General features: G+C 43.2%; 1 protein-coding gene across 4 annotated transcripts in view; it reads right to left on the reverse strand.

Moving 5' to 3' along the window:
* Positions 1–21,101, reverse strand: part of TRAPPC6B (trafficking protein particle complex subunit 6B) — a 54,743-nt gene extending 33,642 nt beyond the window's left edge. For all 4 annotated transcript variants that reach the window (XR_011024143.1, XR_011024142.1, XR_011024144.1 and 1 more), the window contains exons 1-5: positions 20,823–21,101; positions 14,940–15,007; positions 8,684–8,801; positions 5,773–5,856; positions 161–254 (exon numbers count right to left, since the gene is read on the reverse strand). Coding sequence is in view for 1 of the 4 variants with exons in the window: in XM_068254329.1 (XP_068110430.1) it covers positions 161–254; positions 5,773–5,856; positions 8,684–8,801; positions 14,940–15,007; positions 20,823–20,918 (460 nt within the window). In the remaining 3 variants the exon portion in view is untranslated. The remainder of the gene's footprint in view (positions 1–160; positions 255–5,772; positions 5,857–8,683; positions 8,802–14,939; positions 15,008–20,822) is intronic.
* Between the last annotated feature and the right edge of the window lie 1,123 nt (positions 21,102–22,224).

Genomic DNA, 22,224 nt, shown 5'->3' on the forward strand with positions numbered 1-22,224 from the left:
AGGTAATGTATAGCACTACGCTGCCGCATTGCATTATATATAGGAGTGGGCGGGTCTCCCCAAGCCCTCCCCCCAGCCTTTTACACCCCCTGCTGCCACCCCTCCCTGTCATGCCTATATATGGGTATCTATAGAAAACATTTCCAGTCCTCATACTTACATGCTGGCATTACTGAGACTTCTGCTGTCACAATGCTTCTTATTCCTAAATTAGACAACCCACCTCGGATTAATCCACATGTGAATGCCAAATACTGCAAAAGATAAACACAATTACTGTACGTATCATTCTACTGTAACTATACAACTATGCAAAAATAGCTACTGCTTTCAAACAGCAGAAGTATTGGAAAAAAATAATAATAATAAAGGATTCATTTGGTGACAAGCACTTACCGGTATATGCCTTACTAGCTGATGGCCCAGCGTTGCCCGGGTATGTTTCTGTCTGGTGTTGGCTCCGCCCACTTTTTCTAACCCTAACAAACAATTACTCAATAACCTAGTGTGTGAGCTTTGTGGTCTTTGGAATCAATAATTGAAATGAACTAAAATCTGATTGGCTGTGGCTCCACCCCCTTTCCTGAATTTGTATCCCAGTCATCCAATGACCAGCTGTACCAGGTTGGCTTGTGCCAGTCACAGTGCTAGAATGGCAGCAATAAAATATTCCCCTTCACAATCAATAGGGGAATTCTGGTTGGTTTTTGTAGGCTCCACCCACTTTTCTGATTATTAATCCCAGTCACCAACTGTGAATGCAGTCTGCCTGTCCTAAGTAGTGTTGTTCACTGTTCGCTGTGTACATAAGAATTTCTGCAGTTTACATTTTCCCAGTGACATTTGTATTTGTCTTCGCCCACTTTTTGGTTATGGGAATAAAAAGTATCCTATATGTTATTCCAGGTAATGTACTATGTGTGTGCCAAATATCCTCCAAATTCGTTCAGCCATTGTTGCGTGATTGAGTAACAAATATTCAAACTTTCGCATTTATAACATTAGTGAGATTCCTCAGGGGGAGGGGACATTCTAACAGCTCTGTACTGCTTAGGACAGTAGAAAAATAGTCGAGACAATGCAATTAGTAGTAGGATATGTGCACACATGCAATTTTGATTATGCAATTTTACCTCTTCCATGAAGTATGAGAAGTGGGAGGGAGAAAGTGCTCCCCCAAAAATAGGTGGTGGTGTATGAATGGTATATCTATATTATGTGACTAAAAATAGCAAAAATATAAATACTGTATATTCCTGCGTATAAGACTACTTTTTAACCCTTGAAAATCTTCTAAAAAGTTAGGGGTCGTCTTATACGCCGGGTGTCATTGATACTGGGTGATGCCCCCTATCCTGTTACCGACTCTCAGATTTCGCTGCTGAGGACTGTAGTGAAGCGGTGCAGGCGCACATGTGCGAGATCTGAGAGGCAGAGAAGGAGGTAAATAGGATACAAGGGCGGGCCAGAGGGGTGAAAGAGGCGTATTTTATGGGCACAGCGCAATCTATTCTTCCATACTGCTCTGATAGACAGGGAGAGCTGACAAATCCACTTAGGGAGAGTTCACCAATCCAACCAGTAAATTGACTATATACTGTTATATACTGGGTACCACATACAGTACAGCACCAGTATATGATTTTTTTATTTTTATTTGGTGTACGTTGTAGGAGGGGTAGTCTTATACGGTGAGTATATCACAAACTCTATATTTTAACTGAAAATGTTGGGGGGTCGTCTTATACGCCCAGTTGTCTTATACGCCGGAATATACGGTAATAAAAATGGCTTACCTCAAAGGAAGGGGCAAAGCCAATTTCAAACAAAAGGTTTGTTATTCAACAGACACGGTTAATGATTCATCACTGATAGTGTCTGTTGAATAACAAACCTTTTGTTTGAAATTGGCTTTGCCCCTTCCTTTGAGGTAAGCCATTTTTATTATTTATATTTTTTGCTATTTTTAGTCACATAATATAGATCAGCTGTGCCCAACCTAAGGCCCGTAACCAACTTTTGTGGCCCACAGAAGTGTCCTGAGGAGTAGGATCGGGGATTGTGTCAAACTATGTCATGTTACAGCATAGTCGCGTTCTCCACAGTTGTGCTGTGATAGTTAGAGACCCTCATCCATTGGTTGCTGCAGGAACGCATGCGCATGGAGGAAAAACGTTTAGCCATTTATTTAGGAAAAGGTTCTTTACAGTAAGAGTGATTAAGATGTGGAATGCATTGCCACAGGAAGTCGTTATGGCAAACTCTATACCTGCATTTAAAGGGGGCTTAGATGCTTTCCTTGCGTTGAAAGACATCTATGGCTACAATTACTAGGTAATGCCCAATGATGTTAATCCAGGGATTTTATCTGATTGCCATCTGGAGTCGGGAAAGAATTTTTCCCTTTTGGGGCTAATTGGACCATGCCTTGTAAGGGTTTTTTCGCCTTCCTCTGGATCAACAGGGATATGTGAGGGAGCAGGCTGGAGTTGTACTTTGTACTGGTTGAACTCGATGGACGTATGTCTTTTTTCAACCAAAATAACTATGCAACTATGTAACCACCCTACAATAGGAATCAGCTTTATTCTTATTGGAGGGAGGTTCCTGCAGCAACCAATGGGAAAGAGTCTAACTATCACAGCACTACTGCAAAGAATGCGAGAAACCTATGACGCAATCCCCGATCCTCCTCCTCAGCACGAACTTTTGCTTTAGCTCTCCTCGCGTGCTCCGGCTATCCCCTCACAGATGCCTTGCCGCTGCTCCGGCCTCTCATCTCATGGGACAGTGTGACATCACACCCTAGCAGCCGGTCAAGCTGAATAAAACGTTGCTCCACGCTGACCTTCACCCGCGGCTAGGCCTCGGCAACTAATTGAGACCCCGGCTTCTGCTGACTAGTAGGCCGCAACTACCCGCAGCTCACACAGCTGCACATACACCCAGGTAACCCAGAAAATGGGCATCAAATGGTGAGTACAACAATTCTTGGTTTGCCGTTTTCTTTCCTTTCCAACACCATGTTAACTGTTACATACAAAATTTAAATATAAATCTTTAACATTTGTCTAGTATGTGTTCCGGCTCACGAAATTTATCGGGATCCACCACCTATTTTTTATGGCGCCTTTTCCCTCCCAGTTGTTATGCCACAGCCCCCCAGCTGCTTTGGGGGTTTGTCTAGTGTTCAATTTCTGAACTACTGCTCGTTTCTGGAGCGCGGCCCACATATTTGATGACCACAGAACCGGAGTGAGGACGGGATTTCCTCATACTGTGGTTGCTAGTCGTGCAACCCACAATTGTGAGTATTCTTTTGCTCTGTAAGACTACGTGACCAGCACTTGCCAAACTACACCATAAGGGGCTCCTGGTGTCTCAGGGTTTTTTCCCGTCTCCCTAGGAAGTCTGTCGAATACCTTGGGATAACACACACCCTCTTTTCATGAAGTATGAGGGCTAATAGATTTTCAATACTATGACGATTGTGGAAGTAAGGGGTGGTTAAAATTGCTGCCAGCTATACTGCAACAGAAAACTGATAAGATGGTGGGTCTGCTTACATTGATGCATTATAACAGAGATGTAAACTGACCCGTATGGACACTTGGAAAATTCCTTTTCATCATTTGGCTATTTTGTTACAGCTGGCAGCAATTGATTCAGTGTAACCCAGCCCTAAACCTTTGTACACAGATAAAACTCTGCACAGGTGGCCGAGGACTGCCCCCTCCCTGTCGAGAACCTAGTCTGTGTACAGCGGCCCCAATGGTTTAGCCAGTGATCAGCCAAGCAGATCGATTCAGCCAATAGCCATTGTTCTCCCTTCTCACCCCGCCCACTATGTGATGTCACAACTGCATTGCTTTAGTCAGCCATCTGCCACCCAGCATTGCAACAAAACACATCCCTAGCCTGCAGGGTGGTACCAATCCCCACCAGGCGACATTCCTCATACTTGCGTATGAGGCTTAAAGAGGAACTACAGTGAAAATAACGTAATGAAAAAAAAATGCTTAATTTTTACAATAACTATAACTGATTTAGTCAGTGTTTGGCCATTGTAAAATCTTTACTGTCCCTGATTTACATTCTGAAATTTATCACATGGGGACATCTTTACTGCTGGCAGGAGATGTTTGTGGAAGGAGATGCTGTTTTTGGCAGTTGGAAATAGCTGTTATTTCCCACAGTGCAACAAGACTCCCACAGTGTGATGTGCGTACCATGGTGCTGACATCACTGTGGGAGGGGTTTCACCACAATATTAGCCATACAGAGCCCCCTGATGATCAGTTCGAGAAAAGGTATTCTTTCTTGTGGGAAAGTTCATATGTACCTTTACTTTGTGCCTCCACCTTTCAAGACACAAAGTAAAACAAATGAGAGAATGATGGCAACCAGAGTCAAAACTGACACTATCTACAGTCCTAAACACGGGAGAAACATTAAATCATACAAGACATAAAAGAGTTGCAATACTGATCAATGCCTCATTTTAAGATATCTCAAAGTACACTAAGGGCCCTTTTCCACTATGAAATGCGATCGCGATTGCAATCGCGATTCTAATCTCGCGATCGCAATCGCGTTTCAATTTCCACCATGCGATTGCGATTGCGATTGAGCTACTATACTCATTATAGTCCAGCTCAATCGCATACAAAATGCGGCAGGACGACGATTGCGCTTTTACCAAAATCGCATCGCAATCGGATCGCACTAATGGAAATTGCTGCTGCAGTTTCCATTAGTTTAATGTACCTTGCGATTTGCGATCAGAAGCAAATCGCAAATCGCAGGCTAGTGGAAAAAGGCCCTAAAGGTGGCCATACGTCTATCGACTTTGGCGGTCAATCGACCACCTAATTATTAATAAGATAAAATATTAAAGCAGATATATATTGGTGCCACCAGTGTCATGCCCGGTTGACGATGCAACCAATGTCAGGCTAAAATTGGTTGCATGCATCGATCGGACATGTTGCAAGATGTCAGGCCATCGTCGTCTATTGGGTGTGCGGCGGTAACGGCAAGCAATATCGAGACGGGTAACGCAAGCGTGTTTGTGATGCAACCCCATGGGGCGCGTGTATGTGGACTGCGGACAGAGCCCGGAGACAGCAGCGGACACAGACAGGTAAAGTATAGTGCACCAGGGGTGCTCGCTTGACATTAGAGGGAACAGCGTTGGGCTGGCGAGGTGACAGATGCGGTGCCACAAGGCCATGAAATGGATCGGGAATCTGCCTGCGGTGTATGGGCAGCCGACAGATTTCTCTCTTGGTCAAATCTGCACATCATCGCTAGATCTATGGCCACCATAACACTTTAAAGCTCAGCAACCTCCCCCCCCCCCGTCTCCCCTCCCTCCGGCGTTACTATTGTGCTGTGAAACCATTCATGTCTTCTCTGAATCCTGTGATCACCGTTTGTGGATTTCGATATTCTTTTGTTCTTTGCACGCAATAATGATACCTATACGTGACTATATGTTTGTAAAACTTGACTCTGTCAATAAAGCTTTTTGAAACTAAAGCTCAGCAAATTCCTCTGCAGTCAGGCTTTTAATCTTGGCACAAAGACCAGGACTTTAGTAGCCGGGAAGTACTTCAAAAGGAAATAGGGGAAAACAGGAAAAAGAGCAGTTCCCCTCATTCATCAACATGATGGTTAACATTATCGCATTTTGCAGACAAGAAACTGTAAACGTTACAAAGCCCTGCTGTAACCTGAGCACAGTCCAGCCACACCTCGAATGACCTTTACCTTCGGTGCATGATCCAAATACTGCTTCCCTGCGGACATCTGAGTTATAAGGCGGAACTTGTTGTCTTGGAGCACATAAATCCCCTGCAACAACAAAGTGCCAGGAAGTGAGAAGTTATGGAAGCATATAAAGAAGGGTACCTGAAGTGACATACGACATGCGACCTGATGCACTAAACTCCAGTAGAAATTGCCATGCACAGGCAGCACACAGCAATTTTACCATTACTAACACAGAGGGAGCACCGGGCCTTAACCCATTAGTGTCACATGCGTTACCGTGTTAACCATAGCAAAACACGCGTTAACCCGGCAATACGTGTGGCGCTAATGGGTTAACAGCCCAGTGCTCCCCCTACACTAGTAAAGGTAAAATTGCTGTGCACTCCCTGCGCATGGCAACTTTTCCAGCATTTAGTGCATCAGGCCCACGATGAGAGAAACATAGGTACATATGGTACTAGTGCTACTGAGGAAATGCTATAGTGCTCCAGTGGGCTTAATACTATAGACCTACATTATCAAAGCATTTTTGAAAGCGCTGGCGATATTTCAGAGCTCAAAAAATGCTCAAAGTGTTCTAGTGGGTCCCAGACCTTAGAGCTGAAAAGCTCTAAGGGTCACTACTTCTGTTTGTTTTGCAACTGAATGAAGCAGATTTCACATCAGACTGTCATGGCTGCTGTTAAGATTGCAGTCTTAAAATCCAGGTCTTACATTGATAATACAAACATTAGACTCGTTCTAAATAACCTATCTTCTATTCACCGTTGTTACCACACATACAATTCTTGATACAAGTTTATCCTCAGTTCAGATTTGCTTTTAAAGACCACATTCTGTTATCCTTCTATACCTGTAATGGCAGCAGAATAAAATCCCCACTCTTATGAAAACTAATTCATCCCCACTCTTATGAAAACGAATTCAAACAAACAAAAAAAAAAAAAAAAAAAAAAGCCAAAGAAATACAACTTTTCAGCTTCTGACAGCCCTTCACCTATCAGCGGGACTGCTGCCTGGGGAAAAGGATCTACCTCTTCACTTGGTCACTTTCACCAGCCAAGGCTTCTAACTACAGTTACTTCAAAGCAGTGGATGACAGATAAGCAGTGGTGTGTAGGAAGCAATGGCTGTTCCAAGTCTTGTCAAATGGAAAAGAAAGTGAATTGTGGCATTCCAGTCCCTGTCTTTAGCTTTCCTAACAGATTTGTCAGGTAATAGTGGCTTTTCTGAGCATTCTGAGGGCAAAGTATAGTGAGGATTTTATCATGCAAGGTCTAGGACTCAGAGGCCCATATGCTATTTACTTTTTCCTCTTAAGTTTTCTCCAAGGTGATATTTTCACAACTTTGTCAATAAAATGTTGACCAGCAAGTGAGAAGATACTCAGAATAATCTCAATAGTACATTTTCATCCACTTTTTTTTGGTACTTTTTCAATTGCAAAGTGTCAAAAAGTTATTTAAAAAAGGAAGATATGTAACATGTATGTAAAGAGAAAGTAAACACAAAGATTCATTACTTCCTGTGTCTTATTCAGTACACAGGCAAGTGTGGGGACATCTAGTGGACAAAAAAAAATACAAAAAACTACATATAAATTACATAAATACAATCCCCATTAATTATTGACCATTAATCCCCCCCCCCCCCCCCCCCCCATTATTATCAAAATTAAACACTAGATAAAAAAAAAATATGACAGCAGTTCAAAAAGAAAAATACCCTAGGGACTAAGCTTTTTTTAATATGTATGTCATTAATGTATATTACCGTTATTTTTGCAAATAAGGGCTCTTAATTATTCATAAAGTATAAAGACAGACAAAATGTAAAAAAACTTTATTTTCAAATACAATATTGTCGCCGTACATTGTACTAGGGACATAACTCAAACCCAATAACTGGGACAAATGGGCAAATAAAATGTGTAGGTTTTATTTATTACAACATGTTTTATTTAAAAACTATAATAGTTGAAAAGTAAAAAATTATTTTTTTCTTTAAAAAAAAAAAAAAAAAAAAATTCTTATTCTTCCCTTTAAAATGCATATAAAATGAAATCATTCTTTTCATAAAGTACCACTCAAAGATAGCCTAATTTGTGGTGAAAAAAAAATGCATAGATGTGCTAAGTAGCGATAAAGTTATTGGTGAACGAATGGGAGGAGGAGGTAAGATGTGAAAACTGCTGTGATTTTTAAGGGAAAAAACCCTTCGTGGGGAAGTGGTTAAAAAAAAACCCTTTCATATTTTGAAGACTTTTTTGGTCTGTTTTTGTTTATGCTGGTTCATGTATGTTCTACCTCAACTTACCGCTTTCTACAATCAGTAGTGTATATGAGTGTGTATATGTACCCTAACTGTAGTAACACTATAGATGCGTACACACGCACAACTGCTGTCGTCCGCAGAGATCCCTTGAGTGACAGGTTAGGGCAGAGTTCTGTACTAATGTATCACTAGCCTTCAGGCTAGCCACACATTTTGTAGCTATGGAGGGAAGAGGATGGACAGGAGGGGAAAGGAGGAGAACAATGTGCTTGGTCTGGGCTCAGCCAAGATGATCTGAAACACCACATCTCTCTGCAACACAACAGGGTGTGGTAGGTAAAATTACATGCTGTCACCATTAAATTTTCAAACCAATTAAAAACTTTGTGGAAGCCCCCTTCAAAAGTGTTACTCTAACCTGTGCTTTCCCCACTAATGGAAACTGTTTTAGAAAATATTTTTTTTTATTACTGTGTAAATCTTAGCTCTGCTTTTTCCGTTGGCATTTGACGTAGCTAGTTCCCAGGCCAGAGCGTACTATGTGTTCTGTACACTGTGATGGATAAACACAGAGCTCTGACCTGTGGAAAACATAACAACCATCAGTGCCGACAGCGCATTGTTTATGTCTCACCTGGTGATTGGTCCGCAGATTGTCAATTTGCTTTTTGAATACCGTGGTCCAAAAGTCTTTGCAAACAAACTTCATGATGTCTAATTCATCTTTGAACCTGGCTGTGTCTTTGGTAAATCTAGAATAGACCGTAAACAAGTTTAATGAACCTCCAGAGCAGTTTCAATATTTTCATTTTTCAGTGAAACGAAATAATTTTTTAGGTCAATACGACATTTCTTAAAGCAGCAGGGACATCCAGGGAAAAAAAATGAGTAATAAATTATTGTTCTGCTTATACAGGTAGTCCCCGACGTACGAACGCCCGACTTACGAAAGACCCGCGGATACAAACGGCATGTTTCCATGGGAACAAGTGAAAACATTTTTTTTCAAATTGGATTTGTAGTTTTTGAGAAAATCGATTTAAAAAAAAAAATCTAAGAAAAAATTGCTTTTAAAGAGACTCCGTAACAAAAATTGCATCCTGTTTTTTATCATCCTACAAGTTCCAAAAGCTATTCTAATGTGTTCTGGCTAACTGCAGCACTTTGTACTATCACAGTCTCTGTAATAAATCAACTTATCTCTCTCTTGTCAGACTTGTCAGCCTGTGTCTGGAAGGCTGCCAAGTTCTTCAGTGTTGTGGTTCTGCTATGAACTCCCCCTTCCAGGCCTCTCTATGCACACTGCCTGTGTGTTATTTAGATCAGAGCAGCTTCTCTCTTCTCTCTTACAAGCTGGATAAATCGTCCTCTGAGCTGGCTTGGCTTTCACATAGTGGGGAATTACAGACAAGGGCAAAGCTGTTTGCAGGAAGAAAAGAGCAGCCTGAAACTTCAGTGCATGAGAGATGCAGGGGGAAAGAAACACACAAATGATCTCTTGAGATACAAAAGGAAGGCTATATACAGCCTGCTTGTGTATGGATGTATTTTCTATGTGTGGACATACTGTACATCAACCTACTTCCTGTTTTGGTGGCCATTTTGTTTGTTTATAAACAAACTTTTTATAACTGTTTTTAACCACTTTTAATGCGGCGGGGAGCGGTGAAATTGTGACAGAGGGGAATAGGAGATGTCCCCTAACGCACTGGTATGTTTACTTTTGTGTGATTTTAACAATACAGATTCTCTTTAAACTACTTGTATAAACAGGTACAGAGGTGACACAAAGAGGAAAACTGGAGGCAAAGGGGGGGGGGGGGGGGCACAGAGGAGGTACAGGGGACAGAGATTATGCCTGAACGATTTATCGTTTTAAGATCGAAATCGCGATTTCGGAAATTACGATCTTGAGATCGTCACAGTGGCGATTTTTTGAAGATATCCCCCCCCCCCTCCCCCTGGGCGGCGCAGTCCTTCTCCTTGCTGCTCTGTGCACAGTAGCGAGTGGAGGCTCAGTGACTCACGTCTGTTTCCTGCGTTCCGTGGCTCAACTCAGTGACGTGTTCCGCAAGCGTCGGCTTCTGGAAGTACATGCCGGTCTGCGCTAATTGTGGTTCTCCCGGCAGGGCTATGAGAGACTGGTGCGGCCCGTGCAAGGCCTAACAGGGCAGAGGGAGAGCCACTTCCGAAACGGAAGGCCGGTGCATCTCCAGCAGGGGCCTCCTGAGGTTACTGCAGTGCCAGACTAGGGGAGTCAGCCGGGATCTTTTGATACCAGGAGAGTGCGGGGGGAACAGAGTGGCATCTAGTTGGGCGGATGCAGTAAGTTTCACCAACATTTTCAGTCATCTGTCATGACAGCTTAAAATAAGTGTTAGTATGTATATGTATATGAATAATGTATTTAATTTATATACGTGTGTGTCTATTCATTTATTTTTAATAATTTGTCCTCATGCTTCTGAGTGCCCCTCGCTAATCTGTCACTCGCAATCTCCCTCCCTTTTCATAGCAAGTCTGTACTGCACTCATTCACAGAGCTGCCATCCCGAATAATCACCACAAATGGATAGTACAATGTCATTTTCTGTTGATGTGCGTTTGTAAATGTTAATGTACATGGTGAATAGTGCTAAATCTTGATTTAAATAAAATCGTGAATCGAAATCGCAATTTCTGACAGAAATCGCGCGATTCAATCTTTTCCTAAAATCGTTCAGGCCTAACAGAGATGGCACAATGTTCTGACTTAAGAACAGATTCAGGTTAAGAACGAACCTGCAGTCCCTATCTCGTTCATTAACCAGGGACTACTTGTATAACATATGTATTGTACTGTTCACATTTTGAATTCAGTGAAATTTATACACACCATACAATTTTCTGTTAGATTTTCTCTTAGATTTACCTGCCAGATAGCTTTTTTCCATGTTGTAGGTACATCTAACAGTAAATTGTATGGTGTGTACCTAGCATTACTCTTTTTTTTCTCCTAGAATCTGCATTGTCACATCTAGCTTGCTTTGTAAACATGTGAGCACAGCATATTTCAACAGCTTCTGCAGTGGGGTGAGATACATTTCCCTTCAGCCTCAGAATGTCCTGTACAGACTTCAGCAAATCAATGAGGATCAGGAATGTGGGAGGGAATATAAGAAGCTTCCTTCTCCGCCAGGCTGACTAAGATAAGATTTATTACAGCTGAAAAATGTATGGATTATATTGGAATGCTTGCAATGCAGACTGCATGTAGACCACATAATAAGCAGAGCAGTGAGTAAATGGAACTGGATTTTGTGGTTGACAATCCCGCTTAAAGTACTTATCACAACTACGTAGTGCGCATGCGCAGAGCACTCCCGGTTGTACAATCAATGATGCGCATTGCCAGGCAGCACCTGCACACTTCTCCCGACCAGGAAATAGCTTCAGAGGGTCAGGACACAGTAATGGAGGGCGACGGAGAATGGGGGGGAGGGGAGCGGTGGGCATGAGGAAATGAGGAGAGCCCACTACACATTTTATGTTTGGGCTAAGGTGTCCTTTAAGGGTGTAGAATAGAGTTAGGCATAGGTATAGGTAAATGGTTAAAGACAAATTAGTTTATGAACTATAAACTCTCATATGAGTATGAAGTCAATTTATGCCCACATGAAGTAATTAAAAAATACCACAATAGTTGGAAGTCTCTGAATGGTCCAAGGGGATGGAGAGAGGACGGGGCAGCCACAGCATGTAGGACCACAGGTCCGAGTGTTGAGAACTGAAACCCAGATATGTGCCACGTAACTTGCCCCCTGACCATACTCACGAGCTAGAGGACCCTGTCTGGATGTAACGTAAGTCCCTGGACTGTGCTATGCAACGTGGACCAGCTGCCAAGAAGGGCAAGAGCCTCTGTAAGGCAATCTTGTTCTTATGCTGAACACTGGCTGGCTGGACAGACAGACAATCAAGGACATATGATACATAAACACTGAGATCATGATATCCAGTACTAAATAAGAAGAAGGGGGGAAAAAAACAAAACAAAAAAAAACCGAACAAACAGAACAATCAAAACCAAGCAGTGACGTTATACTAGCAGGTCAACTCTTCACATGTACATTCCAAGTACCATCAGAATAACTAAAAATGGCCACTAACGGTCCAATTTCTAGCGAAAAATCGTCCGAGCGATCAGAAATTCTGATCGGATTGGTTGAAAATGATCTCAGTCGATAGGCACAATTGACTACAAATTATTATATAAATAGTCATCCGATTGGACTTTAATCAACCAAAGTTTGGATTTTCTTGTTGGCTGTGATAGATAGGAAGCAAAGATTGGTTCGTTGATGGTGTAGTGAATGATTTTTCGTCTGATCAGAATTTCTGATCGCTCTAACGATTTTTCGCTAGAAATTGTACCATTAGTGGCCACCTTTGCAAAGAATGGAAACAGTTAAACAAAAAGAGTAGGCAAGATCTGAATGTCCATAGAAGTCAGGCCATATTACGTAAGGGGGCCATAGTCCTCCACTATTTTCCAGATATCCTAGGTAGCTGTCATCTTTCATCCTTTTCACCTCTTAAACTTTCTCAATCGCCATATCTCTTATCGAGACAGGGAGCGCCATAATGCTGCAACAGATCATTTGGTGGCATGAAAGAAAAACAGAGATCAACTAAACAAAAGAATCAATACTTACTCAGGGCTTCCTCCGGCCCCATTAACACGTGCGAGTCCCTCGCTACCCTCCCGCGGTCTGCCATCCTGCCTCAATCAGCCCCGGTAACTTGCTCAGTTGCTTTCAGTCTGGGTCTTCTGTGCAGGTGCGGACACACTGCACATGCTCAGTAGACCTGGACTGACGTCACTGAGCAAGTTACCAGGGCCGATTGCGGCTGAATGGCAGACCGTGGGAGGATAGCGAGGGACTCACACGTGTTAATGGGGCGGGAGGAATCCCCTGGTAAGTATTGATTCTTTAGTTTAGTTGATCTCTGGTACACTTTAACTTGATGCTGACTGCGTCATGCCGACGGATGTGGCTGCGACAGCAGCCCCAGGACCGCCTAACGCCGATCGGCATTTAAAGGACACACGAGGCGAAAACAAACTAAGGAAATAAACGACTGTATCCATCTTCCTCCTCCTAAAAATGACTTAAGATATTTCACAGTTTTATTTTATGTTTAAATCTACTTTTTAAAGTTTTAACTGTTTTATTGTTTTAGCTCAATGACACATTCACTGAAGTATGCCAGAGCTAAAATCTATGAACCATTTACCCTTTTATCTCTTTCCTGCTCTCAGAAGCCACTTTCTGCTAGGAAAGTGTTTTATAGTTGGAATTTATTATCAGTGAGGGTCACACTGTAGGCACTTCCTGTCTGAGTCAGGACTGAGTCAGCCACTTACATACCTGATATTTAACTCTTTCAGGCAGAGAAAGAAAAAAAAAGGAATGCGGCATAGTTATTTGTGTGCTTGGCACTGTACATACCCATGTCTATTTTATCATGTCACTTCGGGTATCCTTTAAGTCCTTGGGGCGTGTTTTGCAGGAGATCGCGCGTGCATCTCCGCTTGGATGACGGAGCTCCGCCCCGCCATCATTCTCCCAGCGGCGATTGCCATCTATTAAGTCCATACAGCGATGCGATCTAAGGCAGCTCTGTACTGGGGACAGCCGTGTGACACAGCTATTGCCCCCCTGGCAGGCTCAGGGGTAATCCGCTGTCATAGGCTTGTATGCTGAGTTGTATGGCCCTGCAGAAAGACCTTAAAGCTGCAGTGGCCTATTTTGTTAAAAATTGCCTGGTCTTTAGGTGGGTTTAAGCACCTGGTCCTTAAGAGGTTAAGAATGACAGCCATAAGCTTATTTGCTTTATGTGAGGCATACCTACTAAATAGCCGCCGGGAAGTAGTTTACTATTCCCAATCCAGGCTGCCATGGATAGTGGGGGAAAGACGTAATTCGGCTTCCAGCTAATGCTGGCGGCCGAATTACAGTGTTTTTGCAGTGATTTGTGCTCAGTCTTCTGACGGCGCCCAATTTACTCACTGAGCGCCGCTATAGCCATAATTCCTATTACAGTCTATGGTGGCGCCAGCCGCACCCAAATCTCCTGCACCGTTTTTACAGCGCTCCTACGCGAGTGCCGTGTAAGTGGATAGCCGAGGAGTAGTTAGTGGTGTGCATTAAACCTGGGTTTCCCAAATCTCCCTTAGTAACTGGGCAACTGACTTCCAGAAAGGCAAAATGCGTATACAATCCCATAATATAAGCAGTACAGTGCCTCGGGCGGTCCGGCATCTCCAACAGCAAGCATATGGAATTGTTTTACATACATGCCCCTGTGAGCTGCACAATTTCTTTGCACACTTTCGCTGAGATAAAACGCTGTGAACTCAGTGACCGGATAGTTAGTTCTAATAGAAGGGTCACCATGCATCACTATCTTGGCTAATAAGAACCAACAATTCTTGATGCTGCTTTGCAAGCTTGCAGTTGGTTTAATGATTTTGCAAGTACTGTTTGTGAAGGACAAGACACATTTATATTGTGCTTTCTCCTGGTGGACTCAAAGCTCTAGAGCTGCAGGGACTAGGGCATGCTCATTAGGCAATAGCAGTGTTAAGGAGTCTTGCCCAAGGTCTCCTCACTGAATAGGTGCTGGCTTACTGAACAGGAAGATTTAAACCCAGGTTACTGTGTCAGAGGCATATCCATTAACCAGCACTATCCAGCCACTGCAGGACCACATAAGGATGCAGGAATGCTCAACAAGATACGCCTGCACCAAGGATGCACCAGGTTTATTATATACTATATTTATTTCCCTGGCGTTTGTCTTCTGAACCTAGGAGCGCCTTATGGTCTGAAAAATACTGTACTTACCTTTCTATTAATCCCTGTCCTACTCGGAAACCCATGTTCTCCAGCTTAGTTATGCACCTTCCATTTTCCTGCAAGAAAAAGTGGTATTCTGCATCAGTATGGCTATAAAATGACATAAGACAATTTAATGAAGTCTTAAGCTGGCCACAGACTAAAGGCTCATACACACATCAGACCATAGTCTTTGGAAAATGAAAGATCACAGACCAATCTTACCACCCTTCATGTAGTATGAGAGCCATACTCTACACAGTCTTTTCTATGGAGCTGAACTCCACATCAGAAAAAAATCTTTGCAAGATGCTGCACACACAGATATGCTGTACAGACACAAAAGATCAGTATCTGCAAAAGATCTGTTCCTGCCAAAAATCCATTCCTGCAAATTGCAATGATAGTCTATGAGATCTGCAGATCATCATACACACCTTGTTTAAATGACATTCATCTGCAGATCTGAAAATCCATCCTGGTGGATTTACATTGATCTGCAATTCAATATTGAAAGTTGGATACATGAGGAAGAAAAAGGGACATGGGGACTAGGTTCCCAAAGAGGGACCGTCGCTCTGAAAAAGGGACACTTGGTGCTATATGTACATCTTCTATATCATATATCAGCCTCTGCACTGAAAAAAGGGTTCGCTTACAGCTACCCCCCTAGTTATCAAATGGTACCAAAGAGGGCACAAAAAGGGCATGGCTTTACAGGACATAGTTAAAGCTATGCATCTCAACTTTCATCTAATCAATTACACTGAATTGACACACTATTTCCCAGATTGTAGTTTAAAGAATAACTGAAGTGTGAGGGATATGGAGGCTGCCATATTTATTTCCTTTTAAACAATACTAGTTGCCTGGCAGCCCTGCTCATCTATTTAGCTGCTGTAGTGTGTGAATCACACCAGAAACAAGCATGCAGCTAATCTTGTCAGCTCTGACAATAATGTGAGAAACACTTGATCTGCTGCATGCTTGTTCATGGGCTATGGCTAATAGTATTAGAAGCAGAGGATCAGCAGGGCTGCCAGGCAACTGGTATTGCTTAAAAGGAAATCAATATGGCAGCCTCCATATCACTCTTGCTTCAGTTGTCCTTTATAGAGAATCTGTATTGTTAAAATCGCACAAAAGTAAACATACCAGTGCGTTAGGGGACATCTCCTATTACCCTCTGACACAATTTCGCCGCTCCTCGCCGCATTAAAAGTGGTTAAAAACAGTTTTAAAAAGTTTGTTTATAAACAAACAAAATGGCCACCAAAACAGGAAGTAGGTTGATGTACAGTATGTCCACACATAGAAAATACATCCATACACAAGCAGGCTGTATACAGCCTTCCTTTTGAATCTCAAGAGATCATTTGTGTGTTTCTTTCCCCCTGTTCTCATGCACTGAAGTTTCAGGCTGCTTGTTTCTTCCTGCAAACAGCTTTGCCCTTGTCTGTAATTCTTCAGTATGTGAAAGTCCAGCCAGCTCAGAGGAAGATTTATCCAGCTTGTAAAAGAAGAGAGAAGCTGCTCTAATCTAAATAATACACAGGCAGTGTGCATAGAGGGGCCTGGAAGGGGGAGTTCATAGCAGAACCACAACACTGAAGAACTTGGCAGCCTTCCAGACACAGGCCGACAAGTCTGACAGGAGAAAGATACATTGATTTATTACAGAGACTTTGATAGTAGAAAGTGCTGCAGTAAGCAAGAACACATTAGAATAGCTTTTGGAACTTGTAGGATGATAAAAAAAAACAGGATGCAATTTTTGTTACGGAGTCTCTTTAAGGATATTGACGTGAACATCCCAGTTCGGTCTGCAGCCAGCTATGATTTTTTGAGATATATAATGAATTATACTTTATACCCTTCGTCTGCAGATAATAGTGACAGTACCCTTTGTGGTCACATGTCCATTACATTTTCATTTTTGCATCTTCATTTCCCCTTGTCAGTCATTCTTTATCCATCCAGTCAGCATGCTTACAGATTGTATGCCACTCAGTTTCAGCTAAATGACGCCACCCAATGTGGCTCAAAGACTCTGATCAGAGAGGGATCGATGTCTGCCACACACTGCACATAGATTTTCCACAGATTCCACCATGAAATCTATTGAATAAATCGATAGAACCACAGTGCTGCGCTATTCTACACAGTTCAACGCTAAGAGGTTTTCTGATCAGGTCGATCGAGAATTTTGATCGATCTTTAGTAAAAATTGATTGACATTACCATTTGACGTGTTGGAACATAGATTTCTGGCAGATTTGATTAAAGTCATCAGATATGCAAAAAAAAAATAATTGAAAAATATACAGTGGTTTGCAACAGTATTTGGCCCCCTTGAAGTTTTCCACATTTTGTCACATTACTGCCACAAACTTGAATCAATTGTATTGGAATTCCACGTGAAAGACCAATACAAAGTGGTGTACACGTGAGAAGTGGATCGAAAATCATACATGATTCCAAACAGTTTTTACAAATAACTGCAAAGTGGGGTGTGCGTAATTATTCAGCCCCCTGAGTCAATACTTTGTAGAACCACCTTTTGCTGCAATTACAGCTGCCAGTCTTTTAGGGTATGTCTCTACCAGCTTTGCACATCTAGAGACTGAAATCCTTGCCCATTCTTTGCAAAACAGCTCCAGCTCAGTCAGATTAGATGGACAGCGTTTGTGAACAGCAGTTGTCAGATCTTGCAGCAGATTCTCGATTGGATTTAGATCTGGACTTTGACTGGGCCATTCTAACACATGGAAATGTTTTGTTTTAAACCATTCCATTGTTGCCCTGGCTTTATGTTTAGGGTCGTTGTCCTGCTGGAAGGTGAACCTCTGCCACAGTCTCAAGTCTTTTGCAGACTCCAAGAGGTTTTCTTCCACGATTGCCCTATATTTGGCTCCATCCATCTTCCCATCAACTCTGACCAGATTCCCTGTCTCTGCTGAAGAGAAGCACCCGCAGAGCATGATGCTGCCACCACTATATTTGACAGTGGGGATGGTGTGTTCAGAGTGATGTGCAGTGTAAAGGCTCATACACACATCAGACTATAGTCTTTGGAAAATGAAAGATCACAGACCAATCTTACCACCCTTCAAGTAGTATGAGAGCCATACCTTCACAGTCTTTTCTATGGAGCTGAACTCCCCATCAGAAAAAAATCTTGGCAAGATGCTGCACACACAGATGCTGTACAGACACAAAAGATCAGTATCTGCAAAAGACCTGTTCCTGCTAAAGATCCGTTCCTGCAAATTGCATTCATAGTCTATGAGATCTGCAGATCATCATACACACCTTGTTTAACTGACATTCATCTGCGCCTTAGACAGCCAATGCTGTCATCTAAGGGGTTGGTTTGTTGTCAGGGACGCCGCCTTTCCCTGGTTACAGGTAGGCGGACTGATTGTTTAAGCTCACGCCCCCTGTATGTGTGACTTGTAGAGGGGCGTGTCACTACCCCAGTTCAGGGCTTGCCAGGGGCGGGAATAGCCTAGGATAATTTCCTTTTCAAGTTGTGAGCGGAGCGCTGTTGGCGCCCGCTTCTCATTGGCCCGAGTAATTCTGATGACCACTTCCGGTCCGCGACTTCCGCAGTTGGCGTCCAGGAAGTGCAGAAGCGGCTTTCGTGGGTGCGCTGCACGGGGCGTCCTCCATTCTACAGCTGCCACTCTAGTAGGTACAGTATTTAAGGCGTGATGTTGGGGGGCTTTGTTGTCCTGAGGAAGCACTAATCTGTATAGTGCGAAACAGCTGTTGACCAGTCTTGCATGCTTATCCCTCTCTCCCTTGGCATTATTGTGTTGCTGATGCTCAATTTTTAACTTTTTCAATAAATAGCTTTTTTAACTGGACGTGCCCAGCCGCTTGTGTCTCATCAGTAACTGGCTTCGTGGAACTGGAACTTTTTTGGCTTTGAGCACTCTGGAGTTTTGCTTGACAGTGGTCCTGTGCACCCCTTTCTCTATAGTGGTAAAACGCATGCGATTTCCCTATTAAATACATTATGTGCGATTCGCCTGCATTCCACACGCAGGCGAATTCTGCAGGGTGTTCCGTGCAGATTTTCTCTGCACAATAAAACGCTCCCGCAGACGCATAAGTGGAAACAGGCCCATTCACTTATATTGTCTATGCGAATCCGCATACGCAAGACGCATGCGGATTCGTGATAGTGGAAACGGGGCCTTTAGCTGCAGTAGTATCTGGATCTCACATCTGAAACAAGCATACAGCTAATCCAGTCTGACTTCAGTCAGAGCACCTGATCTGCATGCTTGTTCAGGGGCTGTGGCTAAAAGTATTAGAGACACAGGATCAGCAGGAGAGTCAGGCAACTGGTATTATTTTAAATGAGAAAATCCATATCCTTCTCAGTTTAGGTTCCCGTTAAGCCTAGCAGAGCAAAGCAAAACATTAAACAATAATCAAAAATGCTTGATGAATTAATTTCTGCAACATTTATCTTATTTTCCCACTAAAGAGGAGCTATATTTTTCTCTTAATACAAAGAAGGCTTTATGGTGAAGCGGAGCTAGGCTTTAATACATGCATGCTACAAGTTTTAGCGCTACTAAAATGCATGTTAAACTCCTCTTTTTTATTTTTTATCAAGAAACAGTCTTGGCTTCAGTACTGGGCACTCAATGCACCAACCCTCTAGTGAACCAAGTTGTACAAATGCTGACACCCCGCACACTGCTTCCCTGTACATAGATTAGTCTTACTTGCTGTTTGAACCTGCGCTATCAGCACATTACAAGCATTTCTATACAATATTATTTGTAGAACTAGTACAAGAAAAAAAAAATGCCTGCCTGGAAAATAATGGGCGCTAGGCCAATAGAAGAGTGTCGCGCACATGGCAGCAACCGCCCAACGTGCACAGGGCCACATGTACCCGTCCCGACCACCCACAGCTGCGTATGTGTGCCAGGCACAACGCATGGACACAGGGATAGAGGACGACGCAGGGACAGGGATGTTGATCAGTGCAAAAGCAGTAATCGTCCACTTGCATGCGGAACTAAAATTATACAAGTGGTCACTGATTACAATACATTGTTTGAGTTTTAAATCTAAAATACACAAGAGTTTCTAGCACACAGCCCATGACCTAAAGTAGTAATAGCTGTACAAAAAAGGCTCCTGCATTCAAATTCATATACATAAACACACTTTGTAAAATTATAAATGTTAAGAGATCAAAATAGGCATATGAAATAATATCAAGCAATATCCGACTTTCTAGCAGAGCTGTCAAGGGAGCATTCAACTTCTTCTGTGCTAGTCTACTTTAGGGGAACCAGAAGGAAACCTCATAGAGAACAGATTTCCAAGCACACCACCCTCTTACTGCACAAAGCATTGTGATTGGCCAAACTGTTGTTTACTATAACCTACTGGAAACCTAGCAGTTCGAGAGGTGTCATCCATCCAATCACATTAGCTGAATCTCCCTATCAGGTTTCATGCTGGCTCCCCTAAAGTAGACTAGCATCTCTTCTTCTATGTGTGCACATCTCATTTGCTCACTGTGTAGTGCATACCAGCACCGCCTTGCGTCAAGTCAGCATACAGGGTTATTAGTTGTCCACCAAGGGGCGTGGGGTTATTAGTTGCCCACCAGGGGAGGGTTCTGTGTGGGGGTATTGACAGATTAGGTCATCCTAGCATACATGTATGCTATTTTGTCAATGCATGTTACATTGCTGGAAAACCTGTCTTGAAATATATCCCTGGCATACAGAAACCCCTGAACATGTATAGATTTACCAGCTACATATAGTGGATAAGATACTGTAATACCATAGTACAGTCAACCACCACAATAACCACACAGACAGTAACACAAACCAGCTCCCCGCTGGAGCTCACCACTTCTCCCTGCTCTGGAGACTTGTACACACAGGAGATGATCTCATTGTGCAGCAGTAAGAAGAGAGCCTCTTCGGCCATGTCCTGTTTGTTCATGGTCACGGCTGGGAGGCGTGGAGCATGCGCACTGAGAGGATTCGGTGCCGGTGATCAGCGGTAGCAGCGGCTCAACACGGCTCGGACTGTCTGACATCAACCTGACAGCCTTTGCTCTGAAGTTACATAGGTCACTTCCGCTTCCGGTTTGGGAATAGCAGCTGGAACGCTAGTTGCCATGGAGAGCGGTACACGCTGCTGTCAAATGACGTACTGGTACTGCACTCTTTTGTCACTGGCATCCTGCAGCTACTTCATGATCGCAAGTGTGCCACCGTACTGGGATGAATATGTATTTTATCTATTTAAAAAATGTGTTTCTCATACACACGTGATCTCATGCACCTTATTTAATGGACAGGCATCATAGACAGATTGTGAGATAAATATCTTTCATCTGTATCTTTCAAGGTCTTTTGTAAACATGTTTTACAAAGATTGTCGCAGATTATCTATGATCTTTCATTGTTCAAAGATTTTTAGGTACTTATCCGTTAGCCGGGCGCAGGGCCGTGCAGAGGGTCCTTAAGTGGGGGGTGCTCAAATTTAAAAAAGGGGCCTGGCAATGCCTTCCCCCGCATGCCCCCCCCCCCCCCCCCCTTCCTCGTTTCTGGCTAGGGGGTATTGATTGTCATGCTGCTGAATGCAGATGATGGGAACCATGTGGGTTCTGGGTGCTGGCACAGGGTGTCATGTGGATTCTGGCAGTATGGGTGTGTATCAACCATCATGTAGGTGTTGATTGCAGGTACTCAGTCCCTTGTGAGTTCTGGGTGCAAGTACTGGATGTCATATGTGAGTGCTTGGTGTGGGTGCTGGGCTTCAAGTGGAGGCTTAGTGCAACTGGAACTACTGCAGATGAAACATGTGGGTGTTGGGTGCAGGCACTGGGTATCACATAGGTGCAAATACTTGGTGCCATGCCTGCACTGGGTGCTAGCTCTGGGTTGGTGTTGTGTGTCGCGTGGGTTATGAGTGCAGGTACTTCGGGTGCTAGTACTGGTTATGTGAGTGGGTGCCATGTGGAGGCTGTGTGCAGGTGTGAGTAGTGAGTGACATGTCAGAGCTGGGTGCAAGTACTGTGCCATGTAGGTGTGAGTACTGGGTGCCAGCTATAGGGTGAAGGGGTGCAGGTATTGGGTGTCATGTGGCTGTTTGATGCAAGTACTAAGTGCCATATTGAGGCCGGATGTAAGTATTGGGTGCAGGGTGCTTGGTGCAAGTACTGGGTGCTTGCTATAGTTAGGGTTACTGGTTGAGTGTAATGTGGGTGCTGAATATTGGTGGGATTGCTGTGGGTGCAGGG

This window comes from Hyperolius riggenbachi, chromosome 9 (assembly GCF_040937935.1).
Source record: "Hyperolius riggenbachi isolate aHypRig1 chromosome 9, aHypRig1.pri, whole genome shotgun sequence".
NCBI classification, from domain to species: Eukaryota; Metazoa; Chordata; class Amphibia; order Anura; family Hyperoliidae; genus Hyperolius; species Hyperolius riggenbachi.